General features: G+C 44.8%; 1 protein-coding gene across 1 annotated transcript in view; it reads right to left on the minus strand.

Annotated features, from left to right (window-relative positions):
* Positions 1–6,220: 6,220 nt before the first annotated feature.
* Positions 6,221–27,083, minus strand: part of mtmr12 (myotubularin related protein 12) — a 64,277-nt gene continuing 43,414 nt past the window's right edge. Inside the window, exons 7-16 of the mRNA XM_082968741.1 lie at positions 19,772–19,895; positions 18,350–18,425; positions 18,087–18,184; positions 17,349–17,552; positions 16,260–16,330; positions 14,619–14,791; positions 14,147–14,323; positions 10,629–10,787; positions 9,950–10,216; positions 6,221–8,827 (exon numbers count right to left, since the gene is read on the minus strand). Of these exons, the coding sequence (XP_082824867.1) occupies positions 8,477–8,827; positions 9,950–10,216; positions 10,629–10,787; positions 14,147–14,323; positions 14,619–14,791; positions 16,260–16,330; positions 17,349–17,552; positions 18,087–18,184; positions 18,350–18,425; positions 19,772–19,895 (1,700 nt within the window). The 3' untranslated portion in view covers positions 6,221–8,476. The remainder of the gene's footprint in view (positions 8,828–9,949; positions 10,217–10,628; positions 10,788–14,146; positions 14,324–14,618; positions 14,792–16,259; positions 16,331–17,348; positions 17,553–18,086; positions 18,185–18,349; positions 18,426–19,771; positions 19,896–27,083) is intronic.

The raw sequence follows: 27,083 nt of genomic DNA on the forward strand, positions 1-27,083 counted from the left end.
GGACTTGATGGCTGAGGGGTTAGATGGCTGAGGGGTTAGGCGGCTGAGGAGACTTGATGGCTGAGGGGTTAGATGGCTGAGGGGTTAGGCGGCTGAGGAGACTTGATGGCTGAGGGGTTAGATGGCTGAGGGGTTAGATGGCTGAGGGGTTAGATGGCTGAGGGGTTAGACGGCTGAGGAGACTTGATGGCTGAGGGGTTAGATGGCTGAGGGGTTAGATGGCTGAGGGGTGAGATGGCTGAGGGGTGAGACGGCTGAGGGGTGAGACGGCTGAGGGGTTAGACGGCTGAGGAGACTTGATGGCTGAGGGGTTAGACGGCTGAGGGGACTTGATGACTGAGGGTTTAGACGGCTGATGGGTTAGACGCCTGAGGGGTTAGATGGCTGAGGGGTTAGACTGCTGAGGGGTTAGACTGCTGAGGGGTTAGACGGCTGAGGGGAGTTGATGGCTGAGGGTTTAGACGGCTGATGGGTTAGACGCCTGAGGGGTTAGACGGCTGAGGGGTTAGACGGCTGAGGGGTTAGATGGCTGAGGGGTTAGACGGCTGAGGGGTTAGACGGCTGAGGGGTTAGATGGCTGAGGGGTTAGACGCCTGAGGGGTTAGATGGCTGAGGGGTTAGACTGCTGAGGGGTTAGACTGCTGAGGGGTTAGACGGCTGAGGGGAGTTGATGGCTGAGGGTTTAGACGGCTGATGGGTTAGACGCCTGAGGGGTTAGACGGCTGAGGGGTTAGATGGCTGAGGGGTTAGATGGCTGAGGGGTTAGATGGCTGAGGGGTTAGATGGCTGAGGGGTTATTATGGCTGAGGGGTTAGATGGCTGAGGGGTTATTATGGCTGAGGGGTTAGATGGCTGAGACTTGATGGCCATTAATATACCATGATGAATTTGATGGATGCAATTTTCAGGGAATATTTAAAAAGTACCAGATAATCGATTCTCTAATTTCTACCAACAATGCATTTTATTATTCTGTATTCAGTGCTCTCAGAAGACAATTTTATTCAAGTACAGTAGGCAGCAGTACAGTTTGTCCATAAGAAAATAAATGTTTTAACTTAACTTCATAACTACAGTACAAACGCATAAAGATTGTTGCCATAAGACATTTAAAAAGGACGCAATTGACAATGTGGATGTGAGATATGCTATTCATGAAATGGATAAATGTCAAAATGCATGCATTTAATATGGACATTCATGTTTATATTTGGGTATCAGTTTCAATATACCCTGAACAAAAATATAAAAACGCAACATGTAAAGTGTTGGACCCATGTTTCATCAGCTGAAATAAAAGATCCCGGACCTCCCGAGTCGCGCAGTGCTTGAGGCGTCACTACAGCCCCGGGTTCAATCCCAGGCTGTGTCACAGACGGCTGTGACCCGGAGACCCATGAGGTGGGCGCACAATTGGCCCAGTGTGGGGTTAGGGGAGGGTTTAGCAGGCTGGGATTTAATTGTCTCATCACGCTCTTGCGACTCCTTGTGGTGTGCCGGGTGCCTGCAAGCTGACTTCAGTCGCCAATTGGACAGCGTTTCCTCATTGGTGCGGCTGGCTTCCGGGTTAAGCAAGCAGTGTGTCAAGAAGCAGTGCGTGTTTCGGAGGATGCATGGCTCTCGACCTTCGCCTCTCCCAAGTTCGTACGGGGAGTTGCAGCGATGGGACAAGACTGTACCTACCAATTGGATATCACGAAATTGGGGAGAAAAAGGGGTAAAACTACCCAAAAAATGATGTAAAAAAATATTCCAGAAATCTTCCATACGCACAAAAAGCTTATTTTTTTGTTATCCTGTTAGTGATCATTTCTCCTTTTCCAAGATAATCCATCCACCTGACAGGTGTGGCATATCAAGAAGCTGATTAAACTGCAAGATCATTACACAGGTGCACCTTGTGATGGGGACATAAGGTCATTTAAAAATGTACAGTATTCGTCACACTGCCCAATGCCACAGATGTATTAAGTTGAGGGAGCGTGCAATTGGCATGCTGACTGCAGGAATGTCCACCATAGCTGTTGCCAGAGAAGTTAATGTTAATTTCTCTACCATAAGCCGCCTCTAATGTCATTTTAGTGAATTTGGCAGTATGTCCAAACTTCCTGACATCCGCAGACCATGTGTAACCACGCCAGCCCAGGACCTCCACATCCAGCTTCTTCACCTGCAGGATCATCTGAGACCAGCCACCCACCTGGACAGTTGATAAAACTGAGGAGTATTTCTGTCTGTATTAAAGCCCTTTTGGGGAAAAACTCATTCTGATTGGCTGGGCCTGGCTCCCCAGTGGGTGGTCCTATGCCCTCCAAGAACCACCCATGTCTGCACCCCTGCCAAGTTGTGAAATCCATAGATTAGGGCCTAATTCATTCATTTCAATGGACTGATTTCTTTACATGAACTGTAATTGTTAATTTTTGCATATTGCGTTTATATTTTTGTTCAGTATAGTTCAACCGCCATCAATTGCCGAGTTGATATCACAAATCTGAATGGAATTACAGTGCATTCGGAAAGTGACTTTTTACACATTTTGTTACGTTACCGTCTTATTCTGAAATGGATTAAATAGTTTCCCCCCTTCAAATCTACACACAATACCCCATAATGACATCACAATACCCCATAATGACATCACAATACCCCATAATGACATCACAATACCCCATAATGACATCACAATACCCCATAAATATAAAGCAAAAACTGGTTATTTGTTTTGCAAATGTATAAAAAATAAAAAATGAAATTTACATAAGTATTCAGACACTTTACTCAGTACTTTGAGGAAGCACCTTTGGCAGCGAATACAGCGTTGAGTCTTCTTGGGTATGACGCTACAAGCTTGGCACACCTGTATTTGGGGAGTTTCTCCCATTCTTCTCTGCAGATCCTCTCAAGCGCTGTCAGGTTGGATGGGGAGCATCGCTGCACAGCTATTTTCAGGTCTCTCCAGAGATGTTCGATCAGGTTCAAGTCCGGGCTCTGGCTGGGCCACTCAAGGACATTCAGAGACTTGTCCCAAAGCCACTCCTGCGTTGTCTTGGCTGTGTGCTTAGGGTTGTTGTCCTGTTGGAAGGTGAACCTTCACCCCAGTCTGAGGTCCTGAGAGCTCTGGAGCAGGTTTTCATCAAGGATCTCTCTGTACTTTGCTCTAGTCATCTTTCCCTCGATCCTGACTAGTCTCCCAGTCCCCGCCGCTGAAAAACATCCCACAGCATGATGCTGCCACCACCATGCTTCACCGTAGGGATGGTACCAGGTTTCCTCCAGATGTGACGCTTGGCATTCAGGCCAAAGAGTTCAATCTTGGTTTCATCAGACCAGAGAATCTTGTTTCTCATGGTCTGAAAGTCCTTTACGTGCCTTTTGGCAAACTCCAAGCGGGCTGTCATGTGCCTTTTACTGAGGAGTGGCTTACGTCTGGCCACTCTACCATAAAGGCCTGATTGATGGAGTGCTGCAGAGATGATTGTCCTTCTGGAAGGTTCTCCCATCTCCACAGAGGAACTCTGGAGCTCTGTCAGAGTGACCATTGGGTTCTTAGTCACCTCCCTGACCAAGGCCCTTCCCCCCCGATTGCTCAGTTTGGCCGGGCGGCCAGCTCTAGGAAGAGTCTTGGTGGTTCCAAACTTCTTCCATTTAAGAATGATGGAGGCCACTGTGTTCTTCGGGACCGTCAATGTTGCAGAAATGTTTTGCACCCTTCCCCAGATCTGTGCTTCAACACAATCCTGTCTTGGAGCTCTATGGACAATGCCTTCGACATCAGTGCCTGTCAGAGCAAAACCAAGCCATATCAACTGTGGGACCTTATATAGACAGGTGTGTGCCTTTACAAATCATGTCCAATCAATTGAATGTACCACAGGTGGACTCCAATAAAATTGTAGAAACATCTCAAGGATGATCAATAGAAACAGGATGCACCTGAGCTCAATTTCGAGTCTCATAGCAAAAGGTCTGAATACTTATGTAAATAAGGTATTTCTGTTTAGTATTTCTTATAAATTAGCAACAACAAAAAATGTCAACCTGTTTTTGCTTTGTCATTATGGAGTATTGTGATGTCATGATGGGGTATTGTGATGTCATTATGGGGTATTGTGATGTCATTATGGGGTATTGTGATGTCATTATGGGGTATTGTGATGTCATTATGGGGTATTGTGATGTCATTATGGGGTATTGTGTGTAGATTGATTTAATACATTTTCAAACAAGGCTGTAGCGTAACAAAATGTGGATAAAGGGAAGGGGGTCTGAATACTTTCCCGAATGCACTGAATATAAACATAAATGAACAAAGTTTGCCATAAACTGTCATGACACTCGTCTCAGTCGATATAGTCAGATCTGTGCTGTCTTGCCAACTCAATAAGGTCACAACAACAACACAAACAGATCTGGGACCAGGCAAGCTTATCTATTGTGTGTACAAAACATTAAGAACACCTACTCTTTCCATGACAGACTGACCAGGTGAATCCAGGTGAAGGATATGATCCCTTATTGATGTCACTTGTTAAATCCACTTCAATCAGTGTAGATGAAGAGGAGGAGACAGGTTGAAGAAGGAATTTTAAACCTTCAGACAATTATGACATGGATTGTGTATTTGCGCCATTCAGAGAGTGAACGGGCAAGACACAAAATATTGAAGTGCCTTTGAACAGAGTATGGTAGTAGGTGCCAGATGCACCAGTTTGTATCAAGAATTGCAACGCTGCTGGGTTTTTCACACTCAACAGTTTCCCGTATGAATCAAGAATGGCCCATCACCCAAAGGACATCCAGCCGACTTCACACAACTGCGGGAAGTATTGGAGTCAACATGGGACCAGCATCCCTGTGGAACGCTTTCGACACCTTGTAGAGTCCATGTCCTGACCAATTGAGGCTGTTCTGAGGGAAAAAGCGGGTGCAACTCAATAGTAGGAAAGTGTTCTTAATGTTTTGTACACTCAGTGTTAAGCTTCCGCCTCCTGAGCACAGTTTTTCCTGTCACCAGCAGAGGGCTCTGCATTGAAATAATAACCAAACATACTGTACATTTTCCTGAAGAGGAAACAATCAAACCAGCCTAGAAATCCATCCATCAAACCAGCCTAGAAATCCATCCATCAAACCAGCCTAGAAATCCATCCATCAAACCAGCCTAGAAATCCAGCCATCGAACCAGCCTAGAAATCCAGCCATCAAACCAGCCTAGAAATCCAGTTATCGAACCAGCCTAGAAATCCAGCCATCAAACCAGCCTAGAAATCCAGTTATCGAACCAGCCTAGAAATCCAGCCATCAAACCAGCCATCAATCCAGCCATCAAACCAGCCTAGCAAACCAGCCATCGAACCAGCCTAGCAAACAGCCATCAAACCAGCCTAGAAATCCAGTCATCGAACCAGCCTAGAAATCCAGTTATCGAACCAGCCTAGAAATCCAGTTATCGAACCAGCCTAGAAATCCAGTTATCGAACCAGCCATCGAACCAGCCATCAAACCAGCCTAGAAATCCAGTCATTGAACCAGCCATCGAACTAGCCTAGCAATCCAGTCATCGAACCAGCCTAGCAAACCAGCCATCAATCCAGCCATCAAACCAGCCTAGCAAACCAGCCATCAATCCAGCCTAGCAAACAGCCATCAAACCAGCCATCAATCCAGCCATCAAACCAGCCTAGCAAACCAGCCATCAAACCAGCCATCGAACCTGCCATCGAACCAGCCATCAATCCAGCCATCGAACCAGCCATCAAACCAGCCATCAACCCAGCCATCAAACCAGCCTAGCAATCCAGCCATCGAACCAGCCATCAACCCAGCCATCAAACCAGCCTAGCAATCCAGTCATCGAACCAGCCTAGCAAACAGCCATCAAACCAGCCTAGCAAACAGCCATCAAACCAGCCATCAAACCAGCCATCAATCCAGCCATCAAACCAGCCATCGAACCAGCCATCAAACAGCCATCAAACCAGCCATCAAACCAGCCTAGCAAACAGCCATCAAACCAGCCATCGATCCAGCCATCAATCCAGCCATCAAACCAGCCATCAAACCAGCCTAGCAAACCAGTCATTAGTGCTGAGCGATTAGTGCTTTTTGGGTCAGTTCGGTTTGATAATTTTTTTAAAAAGATGTATAAAACCCCCCCAAAAAAATCAGTTTTAGATTTCGAAAAAAAAAAAAAAAAACATGAAATATTGACATTACACTGATTTTAGAGCTTTTTAATTAAAATTCCAAAGTCAAAAACAGTGAACATTTAATTGCTAAAACATTGTAAATATTATATGGTCTCTGTCAGGTCCACCTTGGGTAGACATCAATATAATTATAGTAAATTACTCTGAAATAACATTTTTTCATAGCATAGCATTTGTCATTGCATGTACAATATTACCTCAACCCTGTATATAGCCCCGCTATTGTTATTTACTGCTGCTCTTTAATTTTTTATCTCTTACTCTTTTTTTGAAGTATTTTCTTAAAACTGCATTGTTGGTTAAGGGCTTGTAAATAACCATTTCACTCTAAGGTCTAGACACGTTGTATTCGGCACGTGACAAATAAAATTAAAATCTTCTTTTAGGTCTGATTTTAATGACATTATCATTTTTTAAATTCTTTATTAAAAGTCATCATCTCATCTCTGCCAAGGCAGTAGCAGTCAGCCAGACAGTTATCTATGTTCTCCCCATACTGTCTCTGTCCCTCATCGTTGTGTTGTGTGGTCAGTGTGTAATCTATCCTAACGTAGCAGGCGTTAAAGTGGATCCGTCCAGAGATCTGTATATCATGACGAGATGCTCATGTCTCCAACCCTAACAATACGAGTCGTTGCCCCAAAGGCGGGAATGCAGGCGACATGTTTAACCCATTGTCCTAAATTTGGACAGAATTTTGTCGTGAGTTAAAACTCTCGCTTCGCCTTTTCCTCTCTGACCCGAGAAAAAAAAAAAACTGGCGCAATGGATTATGGTCATTGTAGTTAATTACCACATTTCTGCGCTGAACTAGGTTGAATATGTGCTTAATGAAAACTCCTTCAGCCAAAAAACTTGACTCAATGTCTCCGATTTCTATCGTGAATGATTTAATTTCTCTCTAGAGAAAACGGCGTGTTGGGCTCACCAAAAAAAAAAAAAAAAAAAAAAAAAGAAACAAATGTAATTCAAGTAATTGAACCGACATCGGTCAATTATTTGTTAAATAACAGAAAATCGGTTAATTTAAATTTGGTTAAATCGCTCAGCACTACCAGTTATCAAACCTAAATAATTACTAAAAACACAACCATATTAAAAAAGACCAGGATCATTGTTCTTGTATTTTTCACGAAAAACATGATCCAATATATGAAATTAACAATAATAAAACAAATCAATGACAAACAAAATTAAGAAAAGAAAAACATTGGGTACACATAGTTATGCAGATGTACATCAACGTTGTAAAGCTATTGAAACCTCTCTCAGACAATACGGCAGAAGAATAACTGAACAGAATAATTGTATATGTAGAGGGGTGTAAGTGAATGAATGAATGAATGAATGAATGAGTGAATGAATGAATTAGTGAGTGAGTTACAGTAGGTTAAAATGTGCAGTTGCCTAAAAAGTTGTTTTTTGGAAAAAGCACTTTCCCCTTCTTCTCAATTCCTCATGTTTACTACCATCACATTACATCCAGTGAAACATACAGTATGATATTGGCTTTGGATTCCATTCCACAGAGATTAGGAATAAAACAGTATAGAACTTGTAAGGTAAAAAAAAATAAAAAATAAGCTCTCTTTCTGCAGTATAAAACGTACAGCTGGCCTCATTGGTTCACAAGCTCCCTTTCTGCAGTATAAAACATACAGCTGGCCTCATTGGTTAACACATACTGTACACTTATGGCATAGATACATGTGATTTTGGTCCACAGATTATTGGGAAGCAGCACAAGAGAGAGAGAGAAAACGGCTTCTAAACCATTAAGCAACCTCTGGTATTCCATCGATGAGACAAGCATTTTTTTATTTAATAATAAAAAAAAAAAGCCATACAAATGGTAATTCATTATTCAGTGCTTTACAGTAGTTATGTATTTTAGACCGCACAGCTCTATGGTTCTTAACAGGACAGTAGGCAACTATGGGTAGCTAGGAATTCTTTAAAGATGCCATTTCCTTTTAAGACGGGACATAATTCAGTCACAGTTTCGGTTGTGAGCAACAGGTAAAAAAAAAAAAAACGTTGCTCACCACAGTAGTGCACAAAATGGTATTTAGGCTATAGCTTTGACCTTCTCTGTCTAAAGCAGGAAGAGTGATGGTCATTGTCAACGATGGCTTTGAGCAGTGAGCACCAAGACACATACAAGGTCCAACATTTTAGGTCCCGGTGTAGGTAGGTACAGTAAAAAGACCTCCAACCAAACCCACTTCCCCATTGGGTTTGTGATAGACAGAGGGGACTGACTCCTAGACCAGAGACTCCGGGTCGTCGTCATCATCCTCTCTATCGGCCAGGTTTCCTGCCATCCCCGTCACCATGAGGCTCTGAAGCAGGCTGGTCGGTATGGCCGGTTTGAACGACCAGTTCCTCGACGTCACGAAGGGGAACGACGACGAAAGCCTCACCGAAGACCTGGCTGCGTTCACCGCCGCTGTCTTGGCCCTTGGCCTCGCCCCCTTGTGGTTGGAGGTTAAAGTGCAGCCGTGGCGGTCTAGCTGTCTCTGAAGCTCCTGAACCTCCCCCAGTATCTCAGAGACTTTACTCAGCATGGCCACTGGACCCCCTCCTAGGATCTGTACATCATGGATCCAGCGCAGGTACCTTTTCATAGAAAGACAGAACACTAGATTAGTGATTGGACATGCCAGTTTTGTGACTCAAATTGCAGCCATCTTGGTCAGGGAATCTTTTCATTCTAGAAACTCATCAACTATAGTCAAATCTACTACTACTGCTACTGCTACTACTACTGCTACTACTGCTACTACTACTACTGCTACTACTGCTACTGCTACTACTGCTGCTACTACTACTACTACAAAACAATTCATTTGTAGATATAACAAGTCAAAATGTCACAAAATAGGTTTCTAAGCTCAAGGGTCTTTTCTTGGTTGAAATAAAATGTAAAAAAAAAAAAAGGTGGCTGCACTTCCTGATTTCGTTTTAGATTTCCTTCATTAAGAAATGATTGCGGCCATGACTGAATTCAAACGTAATCGCGAGTTGGTTTTGGTGGGTGGGGGGGGTTGATGTGGGCCTCGTGTGTGTTCATTGGTGGTAAGAGTTAACCAAATCATTTCACTAATTAGCTTCAAGCCAGCTGGTGTGCGCGACCATGGAAAAATTGGTTTGACTTTGGATAGCCAATCTCCGGGAATAGGTATGGACCGTTAAGAAATTCCACAATGTAAATAAGACAATATTTCCATGTTGCACAACTTTTAGTTGTCTAATTAAATGCTTTCAATATTTGTATTTGAATTTATATAGTTAACTTTTTTTTGTTGCTATTGCCCTTTTTAAATATTGTCCCATGTACATTGTGTAATTTCTTGATGGTCCGTAACTAGCCCGATGGGTATATTGAAAGTCAAAGCAAATTGAACAGGGTAATACAATCAGCTGGAGTGCAGCTGCGATCTGAATTGATGATTACTTGAGTGCTGCCAGCTGTGGGCAGGATTGAAATAAACTCAACAAAAACTACCGTATGCTTCAATCCAACATACAAACGTTTTCCTATCGTCTCGCAAATCATAGTTTTGGACGAGACTGATTTAATGACCAAAAATTATCCTATTTACACATTGTAGTAAATTTTTGACACCAAAAAATAAAAAAAAATTCTGACTCATATCAATGCAACATAGGCCTTTTTCAAAAGGAAAAGTAGCTTTTTAATAATAGGGGAAGTCACTGTCCATCTCTACGGGCAGGTACCTCTGCATCCAGACGCGTATGGAGGGACCGTCCAGGCAGGGCAGCAGCAGACCGTGGTAGTCCAAGGGTTTAGTCTGCCATGCCTCGTAGAACTCCCTGACTGAAGAGGAGGTCTGAGGGGAGTCTGAGGAAGGAGACAGCATCCAGCGACTGAGCCTCTTTACACCGAGGATTTTCTTCAGGTTGTCCGCCTCGTCTTTAAAGAAGCCCTTCTTAGGAGGGGTCTTGAAGGCTGAGCTTGGCAGGGACAGCTGACGCAGGTGCTGGAAAGTAGGAATAGAAGAACAGTTGTTGTTTGTTGGAGACATGTTCAATTTGATCAGGATAATGTTGGAATATAATAGACTGACAATATTACAGTTGGAGAGAGCCAGAGAGAGAGAGAGCCAGAGAGAGAGAGAGCCAGAGAGAGAGAGAGCCAGAGAGAGAGAGAGAGCCAGAGAGAGAGAGAGAGAGCCAGAGAGAGAGAGAGAGAGCCAGAGAGCCAGAGAGAGAGAGAGAGCCAGAGAGCCAGAGAGAGAGAGAGAGCCAGAGAGAGAGAGAGAGCCAGAGAGAGAGAGAGAGAGCCAGAGAGAGAGAGAGAGAGCCAGAGAGAGAGAGAGAGCCAGAGAGAGAGAGAGAGCCAGAGAGAGAGAGAGAGCCAGAGAGAGAGAGAGCCAGAGAGAGCCAGAGTACCTTGGGCCTGTATGACTTCCTCACAGATGTGTCCTGCTTGGGCTTCTCGGCATACAAAGGGTTAGTGAAGAGATCCTGTGCCTTGCAGTCAAACTGCACCGACCAGTCCCACACTGTAGGGTAGTTCAATGGGCTTCTTTGTTTGTGCGGCGACTCGGCCTGCCAAGACAAGCAAACAGTCAGGCTGGGTGTATGTGGGCATACTGTATATGGTACAGGCTGTTTACCCTACTGTACACAAAAGTGGAGACTGGTGGAGGGAGGACGGGCACATTGTAACGGAATGGTAATGGAACGACGGTCACTTGTCCATTAATTCATTTCCAGACGTTACAATGAGCCCGTCCTCTGATTTAAAGTGACACCAGCCTCCACTGGTCCATGGACGTTCTGGTGTAACAGCTTGAAGAGACAGGGTCTGATGTCCAGTCATCTACACTAATCAGAATCAGGCCTTCAGAATAACAGTACAAATCAATTGTTATGCGTCACATGTGCCAAAAATAACAGGTTTAGACCTTACAGTGAAATGCTCACTGACGGGCCCTTAAACAATGCAGTCAAGAAAAAAAAAAAGATTAAGTATTTACTAAAATAAACTGAAGTAAAAAAATGTATTAAAACACTTTTTTATTTTTAATAAAGAGCAACAAAATCACAGTAGCGAGGCTATATACAGGGGGTACCGGTACAGAGTCAATGTGGAGGCTATATACAGGGGGTACCAATACAGAGTCAATGTGGAGGCTATATACAGGGGGTACCGGTACAGAGTCAATGTGGAGGCTATATACAGGGGGTACCGGTACAGAGTCAATGTGGAGGCTATATACAGGGGGTACCGGTACAGAGTGAATGTGGAGGCTATATACAGGGGGTACCGGTACAGAGTGAATGTGGAGGCTATATACAGGGGGTACCGGTACAGAGTGAATGTGGAGGCTATATACAGGGGGTACCGGTACAGAGTCAATGTGGAGGCTATATACAGGGGGTACCGATACAGAGTCAATGTGGAGGCTATATACAGGGGGTACCGGTACAGAGTCAATGTGGAGGCTATATACAGGGGGTACCGGTACAAAGTCAATGTGGAGGCTATATACAGGGGTTACTGGTACAGAGTCAATGTGGAGGCTATATACAGGGGGTACCGGTACAGAGTGAATGTGGAGGCTATATACAGGGGGTACCGGTACAGAGTCAATGTGGAGGCTATATACAGGGGGTACCGGTACAGAGTCAATGTGGAGGCTATATACAGGGGGTACCGATACAGAGTCAATGTGGAGGCTATATACAGGGGGTACCGATACAGAGTCAATGTGGAGGCTATATACAGGGGGTACCGATACAGAGTCAATGTGGAGGCTATATACAGGGGGTACCGGTACAGAGTGAATGTGGAGGCTATATACAGGGGGTACCGGTACAGAGTGAATGTGGAGGCTATATACAGGGGGTACCGGTACAGAGTGAATGTGGAGGCTATATACAGGGGGTACCGGTACAGAGTCAATGTGGAGGCTATATACAGGGGGTACCGGTACAGAGTCAATGTGGAGGCTATATACAGGGGGTACCGGTACAGAGTCAATGTGGAGGCTATATACAGGGGGTACCGGTACAGAGTCAATGTGGAGGCTATATACAGGGGGTACCGGTACAGAGTCAATGTGGAGGCTATATACAGGGGGTACCGGTACAGAGTGAATGTGGAGGCTATATACAGGGGGTACCGGTACAGAGTCAATGTGGAGGCTATATACAGGGGGTACCGATACAGAGTCAATGTGGAGGCTATATACAGGGGGTACCGGTACAGAGTGAATGTGGAGGCTATATACAGGGTGTTACGGTACAGAGTCAATGTGGAGGCTATATACAGGGGGTACCGGTACAGAGTCAATGTGGAGGCTATATACAGGGTGTTATGGAACAGTCAATGTGGAGGCTATATACAGGGGGTACCGGTCCAGAGTCAATGTGGAGGTTATATACGGGGGTACCGGTACAGAGTCAATGTGGAGGTTATATACAGGGGGTACCGGTACAGAGTCATTGTGGAGGCTATATACAGGGGGCACCGGTTCGTTGAGGTAATATGTACATGTAGGTAGAGTTGTTAAAGTGATTATGCATAGATAATAACAGAGAGTAGCAGCGGTGTAAAAGGGGAGGGGGGGGGGGGCAATGCAAATAGTCTGGGTAGCCATTTGATTAGATGTTCAGGAGTCTTATGGTTTGGGGGTAGAAGCTGTTTAGAAGCCTTTTGGACCTAGACTTGGCGCTCCGGTTTCCGCTTCCCGTGCGGTAGCAGAGAGAACGTTCTATGAGCAGGGTGTCTGGAGTCTTTGACCATTTTCATGGCGTTCCTCTGACACCGCCTGGTATAGAGGTCCTGGATGGCAGGAAGTTTGGCCCCAGTGATGTACTGGGCCGTAAGTACTACCCTCTGTAGTGCCTTGCGGTCGGAGGCAGAGCAGTTGCCATACCAGGCGGTGATGCAACCAGTTAGGATGCTCTCGATGGGGCAGCTGTAAAACTTTGAGGATCTGAGGACCGATGCCAAATCGTTTCAGTTTCCTGAGGGGGAATAGGTGTTGTCGTGCCCTCTTCACTACTGTCTTGGTGTGTTTGGACCATGTTAGTTTGTTGGTGATGTGGACACCAAGAAACTTGGGACAGCTTGAAAATGTCAGTGAAGACACTTGCCAGTTTGTCAGCGCATGCTCGGATTACACGTCCTGGTGATCCATCTGGCCCTGTGGTCTTGTGAACGTTGACCTGTTTAAAGGTCTTACTCACATCGGCTACGGAGAACGTGATCACACAGTTGTCCGGAACAGCTGATGCTCTCATGCATGCTTCAGTGTTGCTTGCCTCAAAGCGATGTGATAACTTGGCCTGGTATCATTAGTAAAATGTTGGTATTTGATAACACTATTATAAATGTATTGACAGTTCTAGTATACAGTCTTATAGAAAAGGAACATCCAATCAACACTAGAACTTCATCCACACTAGAACTTCATCCAGTCCAGCGGTTTGTAGGCCTCTAACTACGGCAGAGCCGTTTGCAGACCCCTAACTACGGCAGAGCCGTTTGCAGACCCCTAACTACGGCAGAGCCGTTTGCAGACCCCTAACTACGGCAGAGCCGTTTGCAGACCCCTAACTACGGCAGAGCCGTTTGCAGACCCCTAACTACGGCAGAGCCGTTTGCAGACCCCTAACTACGGCAGAGCCGTTTGCAGACCCCTAACTACGGCAGAGCCGTTTGCAGACCCCTAACTACGGCAGAGCCGTTTGCAGACCCCTAACTACGGCAGAGCCGTTTGCAGACCCCTAACTACGGCAGAGCCGTTTGCAGACCCCTAACTACGGCAGAGCCGTTTGCAGACCCCTAACTACGGCAGAGTCGTTTGTAGACCTCTAACTACGGCAGAGCGGTTTGTAGACAGCCTAGAGAAAACATACTGTATTGGTAATGTCTGTCTGCCTGCATGCGTCTTTACCCTGAGTATGTTGTCTCTGTGGCTGTCATTGTTGAAGAGGAAGGTGGTGAAGACAGGAACATGGACGCTGTCAGACAGCACGGTCAGGTACGTCTCTGAGAACTGGAAGGCCGGACCATGCTGCTGCTGCAGTTGCCACACACACTCCAGGAAGAGCAGGAAGACTGGAGACTGGCTCTGAGAGGATGGACAGAGGGAGACACGGTCGTCACCTAAACACTCAACTTGTGTTCTTTAAGGCATACCGCAGGTCTCAAAATCCTTGATTCCCCCTAGAGTCCTTGATTCTTAAAATTCCTCACCTTCTCAAAGCTCATTGGAGGAGGATATCAAAGCGAGGGGGACTTTAGAGCCTTTCCTCCAATAAGCTTTGAGAGAGAGAGAGAGGCGAGGAATCAAGGACGGGAGAAATCAAGGTTTCGATGGCTAGTTTAACAGAATAAACACAAAAAACAGGACACACGGATCCTACCTCCACCTTGTCCTTGAGGTGTAGATGGTTGGAGCGATCCAGGAAAGCATGTCCTCCTGCCACCCATTCCTTCTGCACCAGGCTCTGGAAGCCCAGAAGAGTTCTGTAGTAGGGGTCTAACATCAACTGGACCAGGCTGGAGATCACACAGCACAGGTCTGAACCGCCCTCCTCTGGAAGAATACAATACAACTTAACACCATGTACAGGTCCTAACTAGCCTCCTCTGGTACTATACAATATAGAGGTAGGACCCAGTACAGGTCCTAACCAGCCTCCTCTGGTACTATACAATATAGAGGTACGACCCAGTACAGGTCCTAACCAGCCTGGTACTATACAATATAGAGGTAGGACCCAGTACAGGTCCTAACCAGCCTCCTCTGGTACTATACAATATAGAGGTAGGACCCAGCACAGGTCCTAACTAGCCTCCTCTGGTACTATACAATATAGAGGTAGGACCCAGCACAGGTCCTAACTAGCCTCCTCTGGTACTATACAATATAGAGGTAGGACCCAGTACAGGTCCTAACTAGCCTCCTCTGGTACTATACAATATAGAGGTAGGACCCAGTACAGGTCCTAACCAGCCTCCTCTGGTACTATACAATATAGAGGTAGGACCCAGTACAGGTCCTAACCAGCCTGGTACTATATAATATAGAGGTAGGACCCAGTACAGGTCCTAACCAGCCTCCTCTGGTACTATACAATATAGAGGTAGGACCCAGTACAGGTCCTAACCAGCCTCCTCTGGTACTATATAATATAGAGGTAGGACCCAGTTCAGGTCCTAACCAGCCTCCCCTGGTACTATACAATATAGAGGTAGGACCCAGTACAGGTCCTAACCAGCCTCCCCTGGTACTATAATATATAGAGGTAGGACCCAGTACAGGTCCTAACTAGCCTGGTACTATACAATATAGAGGTAGGACCCAGTACAGGTCCTAACCAGCCTCCTCTGGTACTATACAATATAGAGGTAGGACCCAGTACAGGTCCTAACCAGCCTGGTACTATACAATATAGAGGTAGGACCCAGTACAGGTCCTAACCAGCCTGGTACAATACAATATAGAGGTAGGACCCAGTACAGGTCCTAACCAGCCTCCTCTGGTACTATACAATATAGAGGTAGGACCCAGTACAGGTCCTAACCAGCCTCCTCTGGTACACAAACACATATTTAATGGTAGACTCAGCGACATGACGTAGACACAGAAAGTAAACAGCATAGTGGGTCAATGTCTTCAACAACTAAGAGCGTTGAATGCCAGAGGGTCAACTTCTGTTGATTTGGTGCCCTGGTTACCACACTGTAAACAGCAGATACTTTGTGTGACTGAGAGCAATGTCTTGCATCTCGCTTATCTCACTATCACCGGTGCTGCTCGTGGCAATGTCAATTAGCTGAGTTTACCTTCAATTCATTATTATTATTATTTTTTTTAAATTGAGGATAGTCCACTCAGTAACGATTGCCACTGCTCTCCTGAGAGACATTGTAGGACAAATGTTCTTAAGTAAAGTAAATAAAAAATATATATATGTCAAACAAAATGTCAGGACACAGGATCTGTGTGGCCAAACCTTTGTCAAATTAAATACAACCTTCCTCAAATAACTGGTCCTTACCCATAATGAGAACATTAGTGTTTTCCTTCTCCAGGCACTCGACTACCTCCACAGCCTTCTGGAGACACTGTCTGCAACACACAACACATCGGCTCTCCGCGTGAGACGAGGCGTCGACTCTCCGCGTGAGACAAGATCCTAAACAAATACATTGGTAACACTGGACAAATACACTCAGCGGCCATTTTATTAGACACACCCATCTAGTACCGAGTCAGACCCCCCCGTCCGTCCATCTCCAGAACAGCCTGAATTCTTCGGCAGTATGGATTCAACAAGGTATGGCAGTCTAAAACATTTCTCGATTGGTATCAAGGAACTTAACTTTACCCAGGAAAACATTCCCCACACCAGAACACCACCAGCCGGTACCGGTGACACCAGGCAGGACGGGTCCATGCACGCCAAATCCTTACTCTGCCATCAGAATGATGCAACAGGAAAGGGGATTCGTCAGACCAGGCGGTGTTTTTCCGCTCCTCTATCGTCCGGTGTTGGTGAGTCCACTGGAGCCGCTTCTTCTTGTTTTTAGCTGATAGAGGAGTGGAACCCCGGTGTGGTCGTCCGCTACAAATAGCCAATCAGTGACCAGGACCGACGAGTTGCGCGTTCCTGGATGCTTGCTGTTCTTCTCACCACTGTTGTACTGCGTTTGTGACCCGCCTGTTAGGTTGTACGATTCTTGCTATTCTTCCTTCGACTTCTGTCATCAACGAGCAGTTTTTCGCCTCCAAAAGGACTGCAGCTGACCGGATGTTTTGTTATGTCGCACCCTTCTCCGTAAACCCTGTCGTGCGTTGAAAGACCCAGGAGGCCGGACGTTTCTGAGATGCTGAATCCGGCTAGCCCGGCACCGACGATCATACCACGCTCAAAGTCGCTTAGGTTATTCGTTTTGCCCCCATTCTAACGTTCAACCGAACAGTAACGATGCCTGTTTTTTTTAATATAGCGGCCACCACGGCCACCTGGCTCACTGTCTGGAGGAGCGAACGGGCTGGTGTACCTAATAAACTGGCCTCCTGAGTGAACATAATTTAAAAAAAAAAAACACTGGACAAAATAGTAGTTTGGTTTTCAAAATCTGACCTGATGATGTCCAGCCATCCACAGTTGTCGAGTGAGGAAAACCATTTCATATCGGACATCCAGAACTCTGTCGTATTGTCGATGAGGAAGAACTGTTTGAACCTGTTGTAAGACAACAGGATGTCCTGAACGGCGGGAAGTGTGTCGGACAGGTCTTCGGTCTTCACTGAGTACAGGTGGTTGTGAGCCACTGCCGTCAACATTCTGTAACACACCTCACAGTGTTACACAAAAAGTCGGTACACTTCATAAAAAAAAAAAAAAAAACGATTAAAAGGGAACCTACGGACTGGAAAAAGTCATAAAGTCACAACTTTTTATAAAAATCAGTAGATACATAAGCATTCATCACTATTAAAAACAGACAATACTCAATACTACAAAAATCTCTTAAAACACTTATCTCCCTCACTAGCTTTAAGCACCAGAGCAGCTCACAGATCACTGCACCTGTACATAGCCCATCTATAATTTAGCCCAAACAACTACCTCTTCCCCTACTGTATTTATTTTGCTCCTTTGCACCCCATTATTTCTACTTTGCACTTTCTTCCACTACAAATCTACCATTCCAGTGTTTTACTTGCTATATTGTATTTACTTCGCCACCATGGCCTTTTTTTGCCTTTACCTCCCTTATCTCACCTCATTTGCTCACTTTGTATATAGACTTATTTTTCTACCGGTTAAATAAATAAATAAATAAATACAATGTAACCAAATCAGGATGTGTTTTACTTCTCCGTGTAGGTTTGTGCGACGTTGTCCTCTTGTATCAGGGGTAGAGAGGCGGTTTTAAACAAGGCACAGCCGCTATGATGAGACCAGCACCACATCTGAAAACAGACATTATCAAATACATTACATTTATATTTATACTGACCCATACAGCAAGTGAAGAGTTACGGTTCTATAATTTAAAAAAAAGGTGAGATATTCAATTTAATCAAGCAGCAGACACAAAACGACTTAAAATAAATAAATAAATAAAAGATACATACCGGTAATCCCTTTCCCTGGTACTTAGTCAAGTCTTCGTCCGAGACGTTTGTTGGGACTATAAAAAACTGAGGCAACCTGCAGGAAATAGACGTGTCGCTTTTGGTTTACTCATAACATGATTAAAAAACTGGAAAACAGAGGAATCCAAGTTAACTACAGACGTCAACCAACATGTTGATTAGGATGCAATGTCTTGATATGTAACCAGCGCGTTACAGCAGTTATATTGATATGTACGTTACAGCAGTTATATTGATATGTAACCAGCGCGTTACAGCAGTTATATTGATATGTACGTTACAGCAGTTATATTGATATGTAACCAGCGCGTTACAGCAGTTATATTGATATGTAACCAGCGCGTTACAGCAGTTATATTGATATGCACGTTACAGCAGTTATATTGATATGTACGTTACAGCAGTTATATTGATATGTACGTTACAGCAGTTATATTGATATGTACGTTACAGCAGTTATATTGATATGTACGTTACAGCAGTTATATTGATATGCACGTTACAGCAGTTATATTGATATGCACGTTACAGCAGTTATATTGATATGCACGTTACAGCAGTTATATTGATATGCACGTTACAGCAGTTATATTGATATGCAACCAGCACGTTACAGCAGTTATATTGATATGCACGTTACAGCAGTTATATTGATATGCACGTTACAACAGTTATATTGATATGTAACCAGCACGTTACAGCAGTTATATTGATATGCACGTTACAGCAGTTATATTGATATGTAACCAGCACGTTACAGCAGTTATATTGATATGTAACTAGCACGTTACAGCAGTTATATTGATATGTAACTAGCACGTTACAGCAGTTATATTGATATGCACGTTACAGCAGTTATATTGATATGTAACCAGCGCGTTACAGCAGTTATATTGATATGCACGTTACAGCAGTTATATTGATATGTAACCAGCACGTTACATCAGTTATATTGATATGCAACCAGCACGTTACAGCAGTTATATTGATATGTAACCAGCGCGTTACAGCAGTTATATTGATATGCACGTTACAGCAGTTATATTGATATGCAACCAGCACGTTACAGCAGTTATATTGATATGCAACCAGCACGTTACAGCAGTTATATTGATATGCAACCAGCACGTTACAGCAGTTATATTGATATGTAACCAGCACGTTACAGCAGTTATATTGATATGCAACCAGCACGTTACAGCAGTTATATTGATATGCACGTTACAGCAGTTATATTGATATGCAACCAGCACGTTACAGCAGTTATATTGATATGCAACCAGCACGTTACATTGATATGTAACCAGCACGTTACAGCAGTTATATTGATATGTAACCAGCACGTTACAGCAGTTATATTGCGTACGGCATTGGTCAAACGTTTAAAAAAAATGTCCGTACTTTGGAGAGAGCTCAAAGTTGCTGTTCTCCGAGACCAGTCTACAGTTTCCTTTAGTCCTCTTCATGTCCTGGGTCCAGTCCTCCACGGAGTCAAACATCACAGTCTGGTTTTTCCTCTGCAGCTCTGGGGAAACACAAGGTACTGTCATTTTCAATACCCCCCCCCCCTCCCTCACTGTGTGAACAGGTCATTGAAATGCTGTCCGGCGTGGTGACTATCTATGTAATCTTCACTTCTCTGCATCTCTGGAAAACACAAAACAGTGTTAGACAGTGTTAGACAAAACGGCTCTCTACAGATCATCCACTTTATATGCACATCTGAGACAGATCTGAGAATACATCTGTATTAGTCATCGTCGGGTTAGAGAACGAACGATGAGCCAAGTATACAGCTCTCCCCCTCCCCAAACCCGGACGACGCTGGGCCAAATTGTGAGCCGCCCTATGGGACTCCCGATCACAGCCGTTTGTGATACAGCCCGGGTCTGTAGTGACGCCTCTAGCGCTGCGATGCCTTACACCCCTGTGCCACTCGGGAGGCCTTGTGTATAGACAATCTGTTACAGTTTGGCGATAATTACAGTGGTAAGACAGCGTGAACAGAGCTCTGGCTGGGGCATACAGGCTAGCAGATCTCAGAGTTAACAGTTTTTTCCCCCCCTTTTTAAATTGCTAACATGCATTGGTCAAAACTGAAGTCACATTGGTCAAAACTCTTCACACAGTCAAGCGAAACAGAAGTGTATGTGGACCAAATTGTTTTTTTCATTGCTTTCACACAAAATGCGATCAATGACCACATTCTCTCCGAAATCCATCACCTCTTTTCTCATTCACACTCCACCACCTGCTAAACTATATATTTGCAGCACGTGTTTTCAAATGCTAAAAACACCGTTTCCAATACTGTTAGAAACACATTCAAAACAGAATGATGGTAAATGTCGTGCATTTCTGCAGTAACCAGACGGAAAAAAAATATAGAAAACCTCTGCAGAATATTTAATCATTCCAAAACACAGCTGAAAGCCGACCCACGAGTCATGTTTTTAAGTCTCGTTACCAAAACAGATAAAAGAGGACGGCTTCGGGAATGATTCAGTATGGAAACATGGATCAAGGAAGACAGGTTGGTGGGGGGGAAGAAGAGAGGCAGGGAGAGGGAGAATACGTGGAGGACAAAGAGAGAGGAAGACCAAGAGCGGTGGTCTCTGATAAGGGCCACAATTACTGATCATGTCGTAAACCTTTCCGTGAGAGAGAGGCCGGTTTAAGGATGCAACAAAATCTGCAGCAAACAGTTGCATCAACAGTACGAATTTTCCAGCAAAACAGGTGAGATGTGCATCTTTCAATGATAATTGAACTACATATTACAGTACAATAACAGTATGTTCACTTTTTTTTTTTTTTACATGTACTGACATTTTGAAATATATTGATATGTTTTGTGTTTTTCAGTAGAATCCAAAAGGTTACCTCCCACAGGAAGGAGAGGCAGAATATTTTCAGATGCGCAGGAAATTGCCATGGTTGCCATGGTAATTGGCAACAATGGCAATAAAACTGCAGGAAATTAGGGACAAGAGTGCTGACAGACAATATCACTTTTAGGGAATGTGAATATGGTCAGCACAACGACAATTTCCAGAGTCTTAGAGAAACATGAAATAAGGATGAAGCAGCTGTACCCTTTGAGAGAAACGGTGAACGTGTGAATGAACTCCGGTATCAATATGTCCAGGTAAGATGTCTGTTCAATAACCAAACAGGGTACACAGCTATGCATAATGTAAAGTACTGTTAAACTGTACATTTACTGTATTTTAGAGAATAGTGGAGATGGAAGCCAGGCAAACTGCACATACATTCATCTTTGTGGATGAAGCTGGATTCAACCTGGTAAAAAAAAACACGCCAGCAGGGGGAAGAAATGTGTTTTGGACAGAGAGTAACCGTGGATGTCCCAGGCCAGAGAGAGGAGCTAACATCACAATGTGTGCAGCATTGTCCAACGATGGTTTTCTGTTACACAAACCACTCATTGGCCCCCTACAATACAGAGAGACTCATTTATTTTCTGGATGACATGCCTTAAATCGACTTGTGCCAGCGGAGGAGACAGGGGCAAGAAACTTCCCCTACCTTCGTCGTTGTTGTGTGGGACAATGTGGCATTCCACTACTCCTACTGCAGTCACAGACTGGTTTCCTGCACATCCCAGGATATCAGTACTATTCCTGCCTCCGTACTGCCCCGTTCCTAAACCCCATAGAGGAGTTTCTCTCTCTGCGTGGAGGTGGAAGGTTTATGACCACCATCCACATGACCAGATGTCCTTACTGGAGGCCATGAATACAGGATGTGTGGAGACACTTCTCCTGAAGACTGCCAGGGTTGGATTAGACATTCCAGAAGATACTTTACAAGATGCATCGCCAGAGAAGACAGAAGATGTGAATGTTGATGAGAACTTGTGGTCAAATGCAGGAGAGAACGAGAACTAGAACCCTCACAGTACTGTACAGTATGAGTGAGTGATTATACTATACATGTTGATGAGAACCCTCACTGTACTGTACAGTATGAGTGAGTGATTATACTATACATGTTGATGAGAACCCTCACAGTACTGTACAGTATGAGTGAGTGATTATACTATACATGTTGATGAGAACCCTCACAGTACTGTACAGTATGAGTGAGTGATTATACATGTTGATGATGTTTTTTTTGAAATTATTATTGCAGTCCAGGAATTTCAGGAATTAGTTTTTCCACAAGTAAATTACCATATGCAAAGATATATACAAAAAAAAATTAAGTCTATTGAAGCAAATTGCTGCATTTCTGATTCATTCTTGTTACATATACTTTAGTACAGTCAATAAAGTGATAAGGTGTTATTCTATAGTGAAATACTGATTTATGTGAAAAATCATACAAACTTCAAATGAGAAAAGTTCCTCATTTATGTAATGTTCCCTGTTAGTGTTTTTCAGGTCAGTGTGTTACGAGTGACAACGAGCTTATTTTGAGACATGTTTGAAGTGTTTTGGTGGTTTGAGTGAGTTTTGGAGGTGAGATGAACTGTTTGGCCAAGATGCATGTTGATAATGCAGACTGTGTGAAGATTGAAGCATGCAGGCTAGCAGATCTGTGTTAATAGAAGCCCTGTCTGGGGCATGCAGGCTAGCAGATCTGCGTTAATAGAAGCCCTGTCTGGGGCATGCAGGCTAGCAGATCTCAGTATTAATACAAGCCCTGTCTGGGACATGCAGGCTAGCAGATCTCAGTATTAATACAAGCCCTGTCTGGGACATGCAGGCTAGCAGATCTGTGTTAATACAAGCCCTGTCTGGGACATGCAGGCTAGCAGATCTCAGTATTAATACAAGCCCTGTCTGGGGCATGCAGGCTAGCAGACCTCAGTGTTAATACAAGCCCTGTCTGGGGCATGCAGGCTAGCAGATCTCAGTGTTAATACAAGCCCTGTCTGGGGCATGCAGGCTAGCAGATCTCAGTGTTAATACAAGCCCTGTCTGGGACATGCAGGCTAGCAGATCTCAGTATTAATACAAGCCCTGTCTGGGACATGCAGGCTAGCAGATCTGTTTTAATACAAGCCCTGTCTGGGACATGCAGGCTAGCAGATCTCAGTGATAATACAAGCCCTGTCTGGGACATGCAGGCTAGCAGATCTGTGTTAATACAAGCCCTGTCTGGGACATGCAGGCTAGCAGATCTCAGTATTAATACAAGCCCTGTCTGGGGCATGCAGGCTAGCAGACCTCAGTGTTAATACAAGCCCTGTCTGGGGCATGCAGGCTAGCAGATCTCAGTGTTAATACAAGCCCTGTCTGGGGCATGCAGGCTAGCAGATCTCAGTGTTAATACAAGCCCTGTCTGGGACATGCAGGCTAGCAGATCTCAGTATTAATACAAGCCCTGTCTGGGACATGCAGGCTAGCAGATCTGTTTTAATACAAGCCCTGTCTGGGACATGCAGGCTAGCAGATCTCAGTGATAATACAAGCCCTGTCTGGGGCATGCAGGCTAGCAGATCTCAGTATTAATACAAGCCCTGTCTGGGACATGCAGGCTAGCAGATCTGTTTTAATACAAGCCCTGTCTGGGACATGCAGGCTAGCAGATCTGTGTTAATAGAAGCCCTGTCAAGTCACCACTCTGTGAACATGCGGCAAGCAATGAGAGGAGACAGAGCGAGACAGGAATTTAACGCCACACTAAACAATGTTGTGGGACAGCTTCATAGCTGCTAGTCATACTCTCTGTCAATGCAAGTTACCAGTCCATGACCACAAGGAAGAGAGAGGATAGACCCTGACAGAGGAGCTTTGAGGAATGTCGCAGCAGACATCTCTTGGCCCCAGTGCTGGCCCCAGTGCTGGCCAGGCCAGACAGACAAAAGGCCCTGTGGAGTCCTGCCTGACGACGAGAGGGAATGTGACAGTTGGCCAACTACAGCGATCTTTCATCACGCCAACAGCTCTGTAAAGAGCCCTCCAAACACACACCGCCTGTCAGGGCTGGAACCCATCACGGGTAACCATGGTAACGCCACCGCATTCCAGAAAGCTGCTTCAGGGCTTCTCTCACGACTTCAGCCTTCTAACTCACAGAAAATATGCAGAAATATTACTGAGAGACAACTAGAATTGAGGTTTCCACACTATAGCTGCCTGGATACGGAGGTGTTCTCTACAGTAACTATAGCTGCCTGGATACGGAGGTGTTCTCTACAGTAACTATAGCTGCCTGGATACGGAGGTGTTCTCTACAGTAACTATAGCTGCCTGGATACGGAGGTGTTCTCTACAGTAACTATAGCTACCTGGATACGGAGGTGTTCTCTACAGTAACTATAGCTACCTGGATACGGAGGTGTTCTCTACAGTAACTATAGCTGCCTGGATACGAGGTGTTCTCTACAGTAACTATAGCTGCCTGGATACGGAGGTGTTCTCTACAGTAACTATAGCTGCCTGGATACGGAGGTGTTCTCTACAGTAACTATAGCTGCCTGGATACGGAGGTGTTCTCTACAGTAACTATAGTTACCTGGATACGGAGGTGTTCTCTACAGTAACTATAGCTACCTGGATACGGAGGTGTTCTCTACAGTAACTATAGCTACCTGGATAAAGGGTGTTCTCTACAGTAACTATAGCTGCCTGGATACGGAGGTGTTCTCTACAGTAACTATAGCTACCTGGATACAGAGGTGTTCTCTACAGTAACTACCTGGATACGGAGGTGTTCTCTACAGTAACTACCTGGATACGGAGGTGTTCTCTACAGTAACTACCTGGATACGGAGGTGTTCTCTACAGTAACTACCTGGATACGGAGGTGTTCTCTACAGTAACTACCTGGATACGGAGGTGTTCTCTACAGTAACTATAGCTGCCTGGATACGGAGGTGTTCTCTACAGTAACTATAGCTGCCTGGATACGGAGGTGTTCTCTACAGTAACTATAGCTGCCTGGATACGGAGGTGTTCTCTACAGTAACTATAGCTGCCTGGATACGGAGGTGTTCTCTACAGTAACTATAGCTACCTGGATACGGAGGTGTTCTCTACAGTAACTATAGCTGCCTGGATACGGAGGTGTTCTCTACAGTAACTATAGCTACCTGGATACGAGGTGTTCTCTACAGTAACTATAGCTGCCTGGATACGGAGGTGTTCTCTACAGTAACTATAGCTGCCTGGATACGGAGGTGTTCTCTACAGTAACTACCTGGATACGGAGGTGTTCTCTTACAGTAACTATAGCTGCCTGGATACGGAGGTGTTCTCTACAGTAACTACCTGGATACGGAGGTGTTCTCTACAGTAACTACCTGGATACGGAGGTGTTCTCTACAGTAACTACCTGGATACGGAGGTGTTCTCTACAGTAACTACCTGGATACGGAGGTGTTCTCTACAGTAACTATAGCTGCCTGGATACGGAGGTGTTCTCTACAGTAACTATAGCTGCCTGGATACGGAGGTTTTCTCTACAGTAACTATAGCTGCCTGGATACGGAGGTGTTCTCTACAGTAACTATAGCTACCTGGATACGGAGGTGTTCTCTACAGTAACTATAGCTGCCTGGATACGAGGTGTTCTCTACAGTAACTATAGCTGCCTGGATACCGAGGTGTTCTCTACAGTAACTATAGCTGCCTGGATACGGAGGTGTTCTCTACAGTAACTATAGCTGCCTGGATACGGAGGTGTTCTCTACAGTAACTATAGTTACCTGGATACGGAGGTGTTCTCTACAGTAACTATAGCTACCTGGATACGGAGGTGTTCTCTACAGTAACTATAGCTGCCTGGATACGGAGGTGTTCTCTACAGTAACTATAGCTGCCTGGATACGGAGGTGTTCTCTACAGTAACTATATCTACCTGGATACGGAGGTGTTCTCTACAGTAACTACCTGGATACGAGGTGTTCTCTACAGTAACTATAGCTACCTGGATACGGAGGTGTTCTCTACAGTAACTATAGCTGCCTGGATACGGAGGTGTTCTCTACAGTAACTATAGCTGCCTGGATACGGAGGTGTTCTCTACAGTAACTATAGCTACCTGGATACGGAGGTGTTCTCTACAGTAACTATAGCTACCTGGATACGGAGGTGTTCTCTACAGTAACTATAGCTGCCTGGATACGAGGTGTTCTCTACAGTAACTATAGCTGCCTGGATACGGAGGTGTTCTCTACAGTAACTATAGCTGCCTGGATACGGAGGTGTTCTCTACAGTAACTACCTGGATACGGAGGTGTTCTCTACAGTAACTACCTGGATACGGAGGTGTTCTCTACAGTAACTACCTGGATACGGAGGTGTTCTCTACAGTAACTACCTGGATACGGAGGTGTTCTCTACAGTAACTACCTGGATACGGAGGTGTTCTCTACAGTAACTACCTGGATACGGAGGTGTTCTCTACAGTAACTACCTGGATACGGAGGTGTTCTCTACAGTAACTACCTGGATACGGAGGTGTTCTCTACAGTAACTATAGCTGCCTGGATACGGAGGTGTTCTCTACAGTAACTATAGCTGCCTGGATACGGAGGTGTTCTCTACAGTAACTATAGCTGCCTGGATACGGAGGTGTTCTCTACAGTAACTATAGCTGCCTGGATACGGAGGTGTTCTCTACAGTAACTATAGCTACCTGGATACGGAGGTGTTCTCTACAGTAACTATAGCTACCTGGATACGGAGGTGTTCTCTACAGTAACTATAGCTGCCTGGATACGAGGTGTTCTCTACAGTAA

This window comes from Salmo salar, chromosome 24 (genome assembly GCF_965601325.2).
Source record: "Salmo salar chromosome 24, fSalSal1, whole genome shotgun sequence".
NCBI classification, from domain to species: domain Eukaryota; kingdom Metazoa; phylum Chordata; class Actinopteri; order Salmoniformes; family Salmonidae; genus Salmo; species Salmo salar.